We start from the raw sequence: 14381 nt of genomic DNA on the forward strand, positions 1-14381 counted from the left end.
GTAATGTCTCCAGCTCAGGGGGTTTGCACGCTTTACACACTTTGACACTTCAGCTTCCCCTCCGTCACTTCAGTATTTCTAAGCCTGATCGCTAGCCCTGGGCTGGGTACTTGCTCTGCTTCCTCAGGGGCCCAGAAGCCAACGCGGAACATGAGTTCTGAAAAATCAGGTTTCTTAATGTTGAGAGCAGCTAATGAATCTGGGAAATAAATTATATTTAAAAAAAACCCAACAAACCAATACCAAAACACTTTCATTTTGGGACACTTCAGCGTTTGTAAAATAAGGAACTTTGTTTGTTTTGGCAATTACCACTGTTGCTTAACTCAGATTTATTTTTCCTATGTGAATTTCTCAAGACGCTTTACGGAGGCAGCGCTCCAAGGCCAGGCTACGCACCGACTGGCCCCATCCTGCAGAGGAGGAAACAGCATCAATAAAAAAATAAAAATCAAGCGCCAGCAGGAACAGCTGTGTGGCCCAGACCGCAGTTTTGGTGAATTTTCTTTTTTTTTTTTAATTTAAACAAATTGTCTTCAAACTGTTCTCTCCCCTGTGGCTCAGCCCACCCCAGCGCCAGTGCCATCGCTGTCACCGACTGCTCCAGGTAAGGAGTTTAAGAAAAAAAGCCTATCAAAGGTTCCTTTTGGCAGCACAGCTGGGTTTATCAGGCAGCCCAGATTGTAACAGGTGACTAACAAGTTACTCAAAGGCAAGTGTGCTTTTCCTACATAAAGGCAGTACAACAATGTACTAGTTTTACTAATTTTTTTTTTTTTTAAAGGCTCAGCATGAGACCAGCTAATTTTAACGGGCTGGACTATCCCTTCTTCACCCATTGCATTCTGATGACTAAAGTACCAAGTTCTCTTCAGGATGAGCAAGTAACAGTCCTGTAACAAACATTTTTTGTATTTATTACACCAAAAGTTGCGGAAGCAAAAGTCCATGTCAGGTATGATTTAAGCCTTTTTCTCCAAAGCCTTTAAAGAGTTCGATCAGGTGGTTAGGGAAAGGTTCACGTGGCTTCCTGAAAACTCCAGTTCTGCCCGGTTTAGTGTGTTTCTGTTGTAACATTTCTGCTCTTTTTGGGTAGTGAAAGGGACAGAGTACCTCTGTGTCACAGCCACCCACCTTCCTCAGCAGTTGGCTGTCACCATCACAGATCACCATCACCTATGGGATGTCTGTAGTACAGACTCCCTTTCTAAAAAAGCAGGTCTTCTATCAGATTATTTTATGGTACATCAGAGTTTTTTCCATGCAAAAGAGAGGGTGCTCTGCTTGCCACCAATGAAGATGAGGCAACAGTAATATCTACTTCATCTTGCAGTGAGTGTGAAGTACTTTTGATTCACTTTTGATTATTACACTATTCTATACTTCCCCCTTTCCCCCTCATTTACTGCCCTCCCCCCTACACACATATACTTTCACTTGGTCAAATATATCCAGCAGATTTTAAACACTTTATTTAATAAAAGTTAAACATACAAAACTGAAATTAACACACTTTGTATTCATAAAAATCACCTTCTCCCATTATAGGGAGAACCTTTTTCTATGTATGGATTCTAAACTACCGGTTGTAGAGTTTAGCTTGAGTTGTGACTCAGGTAACTGATGGACATTTCCACCAATCAGTGCATCAACAATCGCTGACGTGACCTGATCTAGTTAACAAATTACAAAATGAGCTACATTAACATAATATACAGGGAAATAATGGTCAGGGTTAATGGACAAGAAACACCCTTTAATTATTTAATGGGGGAAACAGCTGATGTAGTCTTGTCCATTAACTCAGCCCTAGATTTTACAAAAATAATATCTACATTGTATACAGGGCTACCCATTAACTTCTTTAAACACATTACGGGTTCAGAGATGGCACCACTACCATAAGTGAGAGACAAGTAACAGAGGAAAGCAAATCACATAGAAAACACAAGAAAGCAAGAGCTTTTACACGTGGTTTCCTGACCGAGACTGAAGGGGCTCAGCAGCACTGTAATACAGCTGAAGTGACAATGAACACGAGGGCCAGGCAGTTAATTAAGGACAGAAATTTCAGCCTCACCTTTACTCGCTCACAACTAAGTAAGCAGGACCTGCTGTGCTGCATTTCCACTGGCCTGGATGGGGCAGAACCAGGCACGAGCTGTTCCTGCCTGTGACCGCACCATCAATCCTACAGGACCTACCAGAGGGGAGCCTCTGGCTCCTGTCTAAAGCACAACCGCTCACCTTCTCCAGCTCTCTGATCCTTGGGGAGGGCAGGGGGGGTATTTTTAAGTACAGTTCTCTACTTTGAAATCAGAATCTAAATACCTTGTCCTATGTTTTTTTCTGGTTATGCTTCAATAACCTTTCAATAACTTCCTATTAAAATTTGATGAGTATTTAAAAAGAAAAAAAAAACCACCAGTATCTCCTCTGCTTAACTTACTTCTAGTGCAGGAAATTCAGACTGGAATTAAAGTCAGATTCATTGTTTCTAGCACATGAATCATCATTAGTAATAAAGATCCTATCAGCCCAGTTCTGGCCTCAGTTACAGCTGCACAAATCGATCTGCAGGGGATTTGTAAAGGAGTAATTTACAACTTCCTTAGCAATTCCATGTGATGCATAAGCCACAACAGAGTTGAGCTCTCTCTCCCGTTACAGCAGCTCTGTAACACTGAGCTTGTCACTGAGACAGCAGACAGCACCGTGACCACAGAAACAAGGGGGGCTGTTAAGATGCCGTTTTTATACCACCACTTTTCTTAAGGGAAAAAAACCCAAAAACATCACTACTAGTATGAATAGAAGATTCCAGCGATGAAAGCTGCAGAAAACTGCTGCTTTCAGAGTAACAGGTAACAGCAGTTGATGAAAGCATTTACCTGCAAAATGTATTTTAATTCAACTACAAAAAGTTTAATGATGGGGGGGGTCAAATCAAGAGCTGGAGATTTAAGGCTCATATCAGCTGAAGCCAAAGTAATGGTGACAAAATGGACTATTCGCTATGTGCCAACAAATAATTTACTTTTAGAAAAATATAATGATAAAAAGATAAGTGTAAAGCCCTGCAGAGATGAAGTTCCACCCTTTTCCCCTGTTACTGAGGCATCAAATGCCTGACATTATATTTAGAGGTATCTTGATACTGTGTCATAGGTTTGTCTGCAATTCCGCATGTTCCAACTCCAACCTTGCCAGTTACGCTCTCAGGGGAAGCGAAAATACTCCTCTTTACCTGCAAACGAAACAGAAAACACCACTTCTGAATAATTACTAGCTGGCTCTTTGAAAAAAAAGAAAACAACAAAAAAAACCAGTATCCTCAACTTCTTACTCTATAGACAGGCAGCCTTTCTAAAGGTGAGCTCATCGTGACATGTTATCCGCAGGTGAGATAACAGAGCTGGGAACCTCCTGGCACCTCAGTACTGGGTGCGATCATGGTACTCAGGACCTTGGGTCAGGACAATAGTGGTTAAAATTCACCTCTCATAAGATGATCTCTAGTACAACTGAAGTTTTATCACTTGGTCAAGCTATGATAAAAATTAAATAAGGCTTTAAGGTGTCCTTGCTGCCTTTTTTGCACAATGCTTGGTACTGCAGGGCAATTAATTAGCGCTGTGTCTGCCAGGTCATAAACACAGCAAGAAATCAGGCCTGGAGGTTTAGACAGACCCTCAGGTTCCAAGCTCCAACAAACACAACCTGGCAAGCACCACCAGGCCCAGCTCTCCACACTAAGCACGAGCTCAGCCTCTTGAGAGCATCTCACTGCCCCAAAGTCATCCAGTAAAAACCCAGGCCTTTTAAGTGTATAATACACCAAACTGCATGCTGCAGAATCCCAAAGATGAACCCCCTTTAAAAACCACTTCCTCCTCTCTCCCAAAGCACTGCACAGAATTCCATGCCCTGTTGTGATTCACATACTGACAAAAGCAAACAAACCTGGCCTTTTTTGTTTTTAGAATAGGCTCTGTTGTTAAACTGTTGCCACTTGACTTTCTGGTCCTCTCGTTCCTGTTCAAGTTCTTTAATTCTCTGAGCTTTTTTCAAAGCTTTCTTCTTTTTATACTCTCGTTGCTGAGCTATCATCTCTTTTCTGTAAAGAAGGAAAAAAGACATTTTATGTTTGTGCCTTTTCATGTAAGAAACTAAAACCCCTGTAAGACAGACAAGAGCAACAGCTTTCCATAAGTGAATGACAGAAAACAAAGCTTGTAAATATTCTCCACTTCTAGGAAAAAAAATAATCAAAGCTTTCCATGCCTATTTGTATATTTGGGCATAACAACCACCACTGCCACCTGATGAGGACTATGCCAAACATGGCAACCCACAGGTTTCATGTAATTAATTTCTGAAAATGAAAATGTACCCATCAGCCATTTCTGTATTTCAGAAACATCTAGGGCTTGGAAAATTTAAATAGCCCATTTGAGTGAAAAACCCAAACTTTTCTGGAGGTTTGCAGGACTCTCACGCTACCAAGCGTTGGACAGGGACGGAAGGACAAGAACAAAGACAAGTTACTTCACTACAGATACAGAAGTTCAAGGAGCCAATGCCATCTATGCCACAATGCAGCACCCCTCAGAACGATCTCTTAGGGAAGGGATCACTGCCTATAACAAACTCTGAGATTGTACTGCCTTTTATCCCCCCCCAAAAAAATACTTTTAACATTAAAAATACCTTTCTATGTTAGACACAGCAGGATATTGAGTAAAGTACGTCTCGCCAGCGATGGCGTCAACACATCTACCCTAACACTGGGGTGGGACTGGTAAGTATTCTCTGTTGTGAGCCAGGTCTGAGTAGAGCCTGCACTAGATCTGGGATGTCAAAGAGTAATAACTTTTTTCTTTAAAAAAAAAAAAAAAAAAAAACACAACACACTACTGCTTACATACTTGCTACCTTGAGATAGCATAATTTGAGTAAAAACAAAGTCTATCATGTTTATCTTGCCAGGATATATAACACAAATCATACCAGCCACATTAATCTACCAAATGTTACATGCTAGACTGATTACGGATCCTTTTTCAAGCAAACAGGTGAAGATACTAAAGATATGTAAAATTTCCAAAGAAGAGAGATACTATTTGATTAACCATTTTCTATAGCTGGGGGGGGGGGGGGGGGGGGGGGGGGGGGGAAGAAAAACAAAACAAAGCAGCTTTCAGACTTCTGCCTGTGTGGTACTTACTTGGACATGGGTTTGTTGCCACTGTCCTCTTTTGCTTTTCTTCCCTCTTCCACAGGCTTGAGGTTGAAGAGAGGTGTAACTTCAGCATTGCCATACCCAGCAAATGTGACCGCAGCTGTTCCATTCTCCTCATCTATTTCTTCAATCTCAGCTTCATAACACCTGTAAAGATATCATGGCTGTAAGCATGTGAGTAAAGCTTTAATACTCAGCCCTTCAACACCTACAACTGTCAGCCAGCTAATGGCACCGCGTAAAAAAAATTGCCAGCATCAGCCTTCATTTGCAGGGACAACAGACAAATCAAACCAAGAGATTATTTTCTTAAGGTCAAAGAGACACAAGTACAAAGACTGGAATCTGCTCTGTCTGACCTTTAGCATACAGAAGCAATGGCCTCACAGTTATCAAGACTAATGATTAATGCTGGGGCCAATCTAATCAGAAATCCTGATCTTGTTTCTATTTCTGGTAGGTCATGGGATTGGAAAAAAAAAAAAAAAAAGACCAAACAAAATACTGCATTCACAGAACACAACCTTCACCAAATTCACTGAGAAATGTCAGCTCACAGAGCAAAGCTTTGGTTCCATTTTTCTCTATGTGAAAAAAATAATTAAGAAAAACTGAAGCTTTCAAAATATTCCCCCTTCAACACTTACAAAGTTAAAAGTTTTCTTATTGATTTTAAAATAGCGATTTTGAAATTTTAGCAGAAATCAGTCCATTTCATACTTATGTGTATGAAATATTTTGGTCAACTCAACTGACCTCATAATGGGAAAGAGAAAAAAAGGCAAGTGACAATGCCAAGAGTATTTAAAATAACTGAGTCCAAATTCAGAGTAAAACAATTTATCTAAAGCAAACAGAGGGCGTCCCCCCAAAAATGGGATGTTTCATAGACAGCATTCCAGTTAGCATTTACTAAATTAATCTCTTGTGTGATTTTAGCGGGCCAACAGAATCTTGAGTTGAGCTAAATGAAAATACGTGAAAACCCAAACTGCATGAGAAAAAAATACTAATTTCTGGCTAGCTCTTCACGAAACACTGGTCACAGGTTGATTAATTCTATCGTTACATTAGACAGCTAGTTATTTCATAGCCAAAAAACAGCATTTCCAATTAAAAATTAATTTTCAATTAATGGCATAAACTGAGATACAGCAAGGATTTTTCTTGATAGCAATTACATATGTATGAATGCAATGAAAAATTATGAATTATACATCCTGAAACCTTTATGAAAGACTGCTCTGACAGATCAATTCATGAAAGTCTGCCATTTATTACATTAGTAAATGGTAATTTACAAAAGCTACCCTACTTTTATAAGGTTAGTGACAAACAGGGCATTTCTAGAACATGACCCCACATCTCTTCGCTTTCTATCTATAATACTGACCTTTAATAAAGGGAGTACAATAATAGCTAATATATTTATTTCCTGATTTCTTTTTGCTTTCAGTCACCCTAGGGGCAGTTCAAACTGAATGAAAGTCTCTTACCATTGAACTATTTCATGTAACTGTTAGAGAAGTTTTCTACACTTACTGTCCATCCTCACTCCATATGGCCATACACCTATCCCCAACCTTCCAGGAGTGGCTGGGCAGAGCAGAGGCAGAACTGTCCGAACTTGCAAGAGTTTCCGAAGGTTGCGTTGAAAGGAGATCTTTGGTTAATTCTATGACTTCCTATAAAAGACAAAAAAAACCCCACATAGAATAATTTTTCAAACTCTGTTACATACATATTTTTACCCCAAGCTTATCGATTTGGTTTTTCTGAAGTTACTGCATTAAATTCATAGCTGATGTAAAGTGGACTAAGTTTGGTTTGGTTTTTGTAATCATTTAGCTAAACTCACTCATTGCCAAGGTAGATAAAAAGACGTATCGTTCCTCACTGTATTGCAGTAAAGTTCCCCATGCCCTCCTCAAAATTTCAAGAAGTAGCCTATTATTTTTATAGCATTTCTTTCGAGATGAATTGTTTATCCATAGGCACAAAGACCCAGCCAGACAGTCTCAAGAAAAAATAAAAATCAACAGTGTGACTGTACACATGATGTTGGTTATTGACCAAAGATCACACAATGTGTGGCAGAGCAAGCGTTCAGCAGGACAGTGCTCTGGAGACAAAACGTGAAGAGACGTTAACGCTTCTGTTCTCTCTCTAGCTGGCAGTGTCTTCCATCCCTCCCCATTTGGGACTGGCTGGCTGTATTATATATAGTAATCTCTAAAACATACAACAACTACAAGTATAATTGCAACATTTTTGAGCGATAAAACATTTTTCAGTTTACTTAAATATGTGAATTAGCTGAACTGAAGCACGCAGACCCAGGATGGAAGAGTGCCCTCCCAGACTGCCACTCTGTAAAGCCCTCTCATTTACAGAGAGCACTCAGGTGCATAATGAAGAAATTTATTTCCTTAAATCATTTTGATGTGTTTATTTTTCTCTAAATCCCCTGACCTTAAGATTTCAGGCCAGCCCTTCCCTTGCTAATCCAACAAGGCAAATAACAAAACAACAATTTTTTCCAGTTCCTTTAATTATTATTCATTCCCAGACAGAAGCATGCAAAAGCCCCTCCCCAGCTTCCTGTCAATATTATATTCTTATTCTGTGCAATCAAAACCACTGGTTTTCACTATTTTTAAAAAGGAGCCAATATGATTTAAACTTTCTGCACAAGGCAAAGCAACCCTGCAGTCCTTAAAAAAGGAAAATTCTTCAGTTCCTTGAGTTATCTCAGCATGAACAATTGTCACTCTCCTAACAGTAAATATTTAAATTAGGGGAGGGTTACAGGTAAACTGAGGCTCAGCGAAGCCTGAACTTTCCTCACGGTTTCCCATCCTAAAGCTGTTCTTCATTCCTTAAGAACCTAAAGGATCATAAGCAATTCCCAATAAGAAGTTAATACAATATAAACTTACATGCTTTTTTATCTGATTAACTATGCAACTGGCATGAATGGCCTAACAGTTCCTTTCTGTTGCAGCTCTAAATGACTGAATTTCAAACACCTTCCTAACAAAAGTTCTGCTCTTTGTTTCAGAGGAGCAGCTAGTTACTAAGTGCAACAGTAGGCACAATCAGTAGCAACCGTAAGCACAGAAACATGCTTAGAATTACTTCTACCTACTCTGGTCTCTATTTTCCCCCTAACACTACAGATGAACTAGAACAGATTTTGATTATCAAAATACCTGATTTGAAAGCACGCTGCAGAACATACAGCATTAACCTAATTTTCCCTTTCAGATGCAAAATCCTCAACGTACAGATAGCTATATTCTACAAATCTAAGAGGCATCATGCTTTGAAGTAGGTATCTTATCTCAGCAGGGCAAATACTAATACCAGTACATCAGGCATGAGCTGCCTGAATATGAGTGTTCTATCTACGTAGACTACCAGTAATACCAAACTGGTGACTTATTCTTGCCACACTCATAGATGACTTATTGTAGAGCTCAAATGTGCACAGTTTCAGACAAGTCTACCAAGGTTTCTTTACATTTGATAAAGGCGCTTACGCACTAGGCTATAAATAGCAAAGTTTTGATAAAAATCTTCATCTAATATCCGCACACAAGATAGAAATGTTAATTTTATTGCAATACGTGAGACAGGTGAATGAGCAAAATAGCTCGTTCAGAGAAAATTTCTGAGCACAAGTTTGACTCCCCCAGCAGCTCAGTAGAGCCAAATGGGTTGATCAGTAAGGCTGGCTGCCACATCCCCGTGACATGAAGGTGTGACTTGCAGAGAATACTAGTTAGGAGTTTGCCAAGAACTTTTCCTGACCAACTGGTCTTTACAAAGCCAGCCAGAGCTCTGCACTCCAGAACATGACACCCACAGATATCATCTCCAATTACACAAGATGACAGCTGCCCTCCATTCTACTCGATACAAAAGGTAAGTTTGGTCCTTGGGTGCACAGGCACTGTCCTAGGAGTGCTTCAGTGAAACAAAAAGTGAAAAGCTAAATAGTTATAAAATTTCTTCTAATATTTATTTTAACCTTGTTACTCAGGAGTAAGTTAAAACAAATGCACTAGTGCACCATTAGTTATGATAAAAAAAAGTTTCAATTACATAGTAATAATCTTTTTGAACAGACAAAAAGCTATTTAGTTGGGACACGGAGGCATCGAACCCATTTTTACAGTCCTTAGGTTGGCAATAATATTAAGTCTGCAAAACATTACGTCATTTTCAAGGCGGAACATATGGATAGCAAACCTTTTGGGGACGAAAGTGTAAAGATCTTCCCCATTCTGTGCAGAAAGCTTTTATAAAAAAGTTTGCAAGTTGTCCTTTCACATCAATGATCTCTGCATATCAAAGCCGAGGTCGTGTTGGTATCGGAAATATCATCCCATATGGGTTTTGCTGTGCATTTTAAAAATATAAAAATATACACATGCTTTTAACAGTGTACAACGAAGGACATTAAGATGATCTATAAAGTGCCTTGTGGGCACAAAGCCTCTGTAATTTAAAAGGAATTCTAAACATCACTGATTTGAGGCATGATTGTACTTTGGTTGAAGCACGATTTTTATTGCTGTTATTTCCACACCGAATCTTGTACTAGGTAATTTGATATATTTTTAGATCTGATAGCTAAAGCAATCCACAACAGAAATGAAGCAGCATCTTGCACTCTCTTGATAAATTTTAACAGCACTGCTGTTTTTTTGGTTGGTTTTTGGTTTTTTTTGTTTGTTTGTTTGTTTTGTTTTTTTCTTTTTTTTGTTTTTTTTAATATGCCAATGTGTCTTTATACGCACAAGAATCTAAAAGACCACTTATCAACTTAAAATTAGGCCTGTGGTCAAAAATACCCTCAGGACTACAAATGTTTTTTAGCTCTTAAAAATGTGGTACGCTCTCACACATTTTGAAAAAATGCAAACGGCAAATGAAGAAAATTACTCTTTTCCTTTCTTATAGGAAAACCTTATCACAATCAAGGCTTAGATGTACAAGGAATACTGAAGTACACCCGAAAGCTTTTATCATTGCAAATGCACGCAAAGAATAAACAGATTCTAGATCAAATTATTTTGACAACTCAAAAATAAGCAGAAAGGTGTAACGTTAAGCCTAGTCCTCACCCTTCGGCACCGTAAAAGCAATAAAAAAATTATTATTTTCTGATAAATGTTAAAAAAAAAATAAAGAAAAAGAGACAGTAAAGACAGCACTGGCATATCTTCCATCACTCTGACTAAACTTTTTAGCAGAAGAATTTGCTACATAAATTAGCACATCTTTGTTACTAATCTACAAGACAGGTTTAAAATAGGACACACTGGGTTTTTTTAAACCAACCCTGCCATAATTGTATCAAATTATGTGAAAAGAAAGTAATAAATGCACCAAGTATATATTTTTGTTGCAATGTAATTATTTAGGAAAGATGAAACACCATTAAAGACCCTTAAAGTTTCAACTTCTTATACCCTCAAGTTCTCACCTGTAAGTCTTTCTTCAGTTTTAGTAAATCTTCATTTTCTGCATTGCCAGATAAGGCAGCCTCAACTTGCTGAAGCTGAGCTTTGTAACTCGCCAACTGCTTAGCAAGGTCTTCCGACATCTGCAAGAAATGTACGCACACACAAACACATCAAAACAACAGGGTTGCTGCTTTAAAATCACATCTTGTGGTTCAAGTACAGTGATGTTGGTAAATAAATAACATGAAAAGTTACTACTAAATTATTAAAGATACAACTCAGTTTCAGTAATGCACTATTTGACTACAGATAGCCACTCACCTTAATCTTTTGTACCGTTCAACTACTCCCAAGCAATTTCTAAAATAGAAAGCTTAAACACGTGCCTGTGTGCGTAACTTACAGTATGTAAACAGCAGGCTTTTTAAGCAGCCGCGAAATTACCCGCATTTTCAGAAAACGGCCGCACACTACAGTTTTTCCCCTCCGGTCGCCACAAGCCACAGCCTGCCTGTTTACAGCAGCGAGATCCCCCGCCGCACCGGGGACCCGGCCCCTCCCGGGGTGCTCCGGGAAGCCACCCCCCGGCAGCTGGGCCGCCGCGGCGAGTCCGGCCCAGGGCCACCCACTCTTTGTCGGGCCCAACTAGGCGATTCGGGAAACGGCGAGGAAGGGGGGCGGGGGGGCGGCGGGCCCGTGAGGAAGGGCCCGCGCCGGCGGACAGGCCCAGGCCTAAGGCGAGGCCTAGGCCCAGGTTCCCTCGAAGCGGGAAGGAGACCGCCGGGCGGCAGAGGGGGAGGCGCGGGGGCGGCGGGCAGCCGCCGGTTCTCACCTCGGCGGGCGTACGAGGCCCGGGCCGGGGGGGGAGCGGGGGAGGGACGAGCGGGTGTCGCCGCTCCGGGTCCCGTCGGGCCGCGGCCGCTCCCGTCTCCTTCGTCTCAGGCCGGGGGAAGGGGCGGGGCACAGGCCCAGCGCGCGCCGGCACTCGCGAGAGCGCCCGTCCGGTCACGTGCTGCCGGCGCGTCAGCCGCCTCGGGTCACGTGGCGAAGGGGCGGTCCACTTACCGCCTCGCGAGGCCGCGAGGGGGATGCGCGCCGGGGGCTGGGGACTGGGGGCTGAGGTGAAGGGGCTGAGGTGAAGGGGCTGAGGGGGCGGCGGGGCGGGTCCAGCCGAGCTGGGAGGCTGCCGGTCCTCTTGACCCCAGTGAGTCTGGAGAGGTCGGCAGCACCGCAGGGAAGCGGCTGGAGCCCTCCCCGCTGCGGCTCCGCGGGGCGGGGCCTGTCCTGTCGCGCTGCTGGCGCTGCCCTGAGGGGATTGACATCAGCGGAATCGAAATGTTCCACTTCTGGGCGAAGCGTCCGTCTTTGCTCACAGAGGAGTGGTGTCAAAGTTCGATGTCTGACCGCTGGCTGCTGCGGGGGACCACAGGGTACCTGAGACTAAACGTACTCTTGCTCACGTCTTTGTTATTGACTATCACAGAATGGTTAGTGTTGGAAGGGACCTTAAAGATCATCTAGTTCCAACCCCCTGCCCTGGGCAGGGACACTTCCCACCGGACCAGGTTGCTCAAAGCCCTGGCCAACCTGGTCTTGAACCCCTCCAGGGATGGGACATCCACAGCTTCTCTGGGCAACCTGGGCCAGGGTCTCACCACCCTCAGGGGGAAGAATTTCTTCGTGATACCTAGTCTAAGGCTACCCTCTTCCAGTTTAAAACCGTTAGGCCTCTTCCTATTGCTCCACTTCCTGATAAAGAGTCCCCCAAACACAATACTTCCTGGCTGCCCAAGTGATACTTAGAACCATGCAAAACTTAGTACCAAACAATTTAGAAGAGTAAGTTTCGCTATTTGGTCCTTCAACAGGGGAGGAAAAGCTCAACGGCCCCTTCAAGCCTGTCACAGGAAGGAAAAAAAATATTTCCTGGTGGAAATCCAGTAATCAAATTGGCCTTGAACCCGTGAGCCAGGCAAATTAAGCAGGCGCTCATAAAAGTTTCTTAGTATTACCAGGAGGATCAGTGTCTCCTGCGAGCATCCTGTCCCTCGTCGTCATCAGCATGCAGGGCTCCACAGGAAGATGACTTCACTTGGGCTCTGAGTTTGTTTACATTCTAAGGGTGAAATATATCTACTGTGTTCTGCAAGGCTTGGTTCATGCCCTCAGAGGACATCCTGACCGAGGATAAACCATACGTCTCTACATCAGTATATGATTTGATAATTAAAATACAGAAATTATTAGATGCTGATCACAGACTGATTGATGAGACCAAGTGTAGTAATGAAGATAACAGTAGCATCTTTTTAGTATTTTTAGTAATAATCTAGAAATTGATATAGAAAACATTTTCTCTTAAGCCTTTGTGGACAGATCAGCAATTGTTGAAAAGACATACGAATGTATTGATACAGAGCAATCCTAATGACTTTGTGAGGGCACCTGAAAATGCACATTAGTACAATCAATTTCAGCTCAGTGTCTCAGAACAAGAAATCTAGGACAAATCTGCACAATTAAAGTCAGAGAGGGACTGAGGAGGCATGCAGTGTCCAGGTATCTCCGAAAGCAACAACAGCAAGAAGGAGAATATTTCTGTGGTTGCATCAGCAGGAGCAAGCATAAGCAGGTATTTTACTTATAAGCAGGTATTTTACCTCTATAAAAGTTTTAGTGAGAGGTAATACTGAAACAGTGTATATGGTTCTAGAGTCTGGAGTTCTATGGGGTCTTCTAAAAAGCCACCAACATTATTCAATGGCTGAAGAAACCTGTTTAACTCATAAAGACCAGGAGGTGGCTTGATTGCAACATGTAACTAAGTTGAAGTACTTTCCAAACATAAAAACATTGCAACAACCCGTTGACTAAAAGCTAAAGGTACAATTACCTATAAGAGGTTTTTGGGTTTGTTTTTCTTGGTTTCATCAGCTTGGAATAGTGCCTTTTTAGATGCTATTTCAACACATGCTGTCATTCAAGCAAATGCTGTTACATATAGGAAGACAAGCCAGATTTTGAAACCACTGATCTATAACTCTTATAAATTGGTAATTCTTATTAATTGCATCCTTAAAACTGGATTTGTCTTCATCCAAAAATAGAGATTTTTTTTCTATGTTTGACTAAAGACGCTCTTTTATAATATATTGAAGAAAAACACAGTATAAGCAGAACTTCTTCCTGCTATCTTACAGATTGCAATTTTTAAATAATGATGTGTTTTACAATTCATTAAATGGTTGGAGCTTGGAAGGGTATGTGCATAATAGCATGATAAAAGTGCTATTTAAAACAATGTACACCCAGTTGTCAAGATTTTGTTCTTTCTGTATTAGTTACGAGAACAAAGCAAGTTCAGGTACGTTTGTGTCGTATCTGAATGTTTATAACTGCATCCAGTACTTTTATTTGTGGACAACAGACTAGCTACCAGAACTGTATCTCGTCATAAAGCCGTACTTTTTATGAGGTGTTTACACATTGTAGTGCCGTATTACAGTGTATTCATAGAACTGAGCTATATCCTTTACAGCCCATAAAGTTACACCACAGTGATATCATTATTACAAAGTAATTGATACCACTTTTCTGGAATTTGTCCCATTTTACATAGAATTTTAGTGTCATTTATTGCCAAGTAAAGGCATGTAAATTTAAGA

General features: G+C 41.2%; 1 protein-coding gene across 1 annotated transcript; it reads right to left on the reverse strand.

Moving 5' to 3' along the window:
• Nucleotides 1-1444: 1444 nt before the first annotated feature.
• Nucleotides 1445-11665, reverse strand: SMNDC1 (survival motor neuron domain containing 1). The gene is made up of 6 exons (XM_074158993.1): nt 11549-11665; nt 10737-10856; nt 6785-6927; nt 5228-5389; nt 3964-4117; nt 1445-3247 (listed from the first exon to the last, which is right to left on the reverse strand). The coding sequence occupies exons 2-6, from the start codon at nt 10854-10856 to the stop codon at nt 3110-3112; spliced, it is 717 nt and encodes a 238-aa protein (XP_074015094.1). The 5' UTR covers nt 11549-11665; the 3' UTR covers nt 1445-3109.
• Between the last annotated feature and the right edge of the window lie 2716 nt (nt 11666-14381).

The sequence above is a fragment of the Numenius arquata genome, chromosome 15 (genome assembly GCF_964106895.1).
Source record: "Numenius arquata chromosome 15, bNumArq3.hap1.1, whole genome shotgun sequence".
Classification (NCBI taxonomy): domain Eukaryota; kingdom Metazoa; phylum Chordata; class Aves; order Charadriiformes; family Scolopacidae; genus Numenius; species Numenius arquata.

Excerpts from the sequence above, each read along its gene's own strand:
- SMNDC1 (XM_074158993.1), bottom strand. The coding sequence starts at position 10,856 with ATGTCGGAAGACCTTGCTAAGCAGTTGGCGAGTTACAAAGCTCAGCTT. Across the intron at positions 5,390-6,784 it reads ATATGGAGTGAGGATGGACA|GTGTTATGAAGCTGAGATTG; the intron begins GTAAGTGTAGAA and ends ATATCTTTACAG. Across the intron at positions 3,248-3,963 it reads CTAAAAACAAAAAAGGCCAG|GTAAAGAGGAGTATTTTCGC; the intron begins GTTTGTTTGCTT and ends TTTCGTTTGCAG.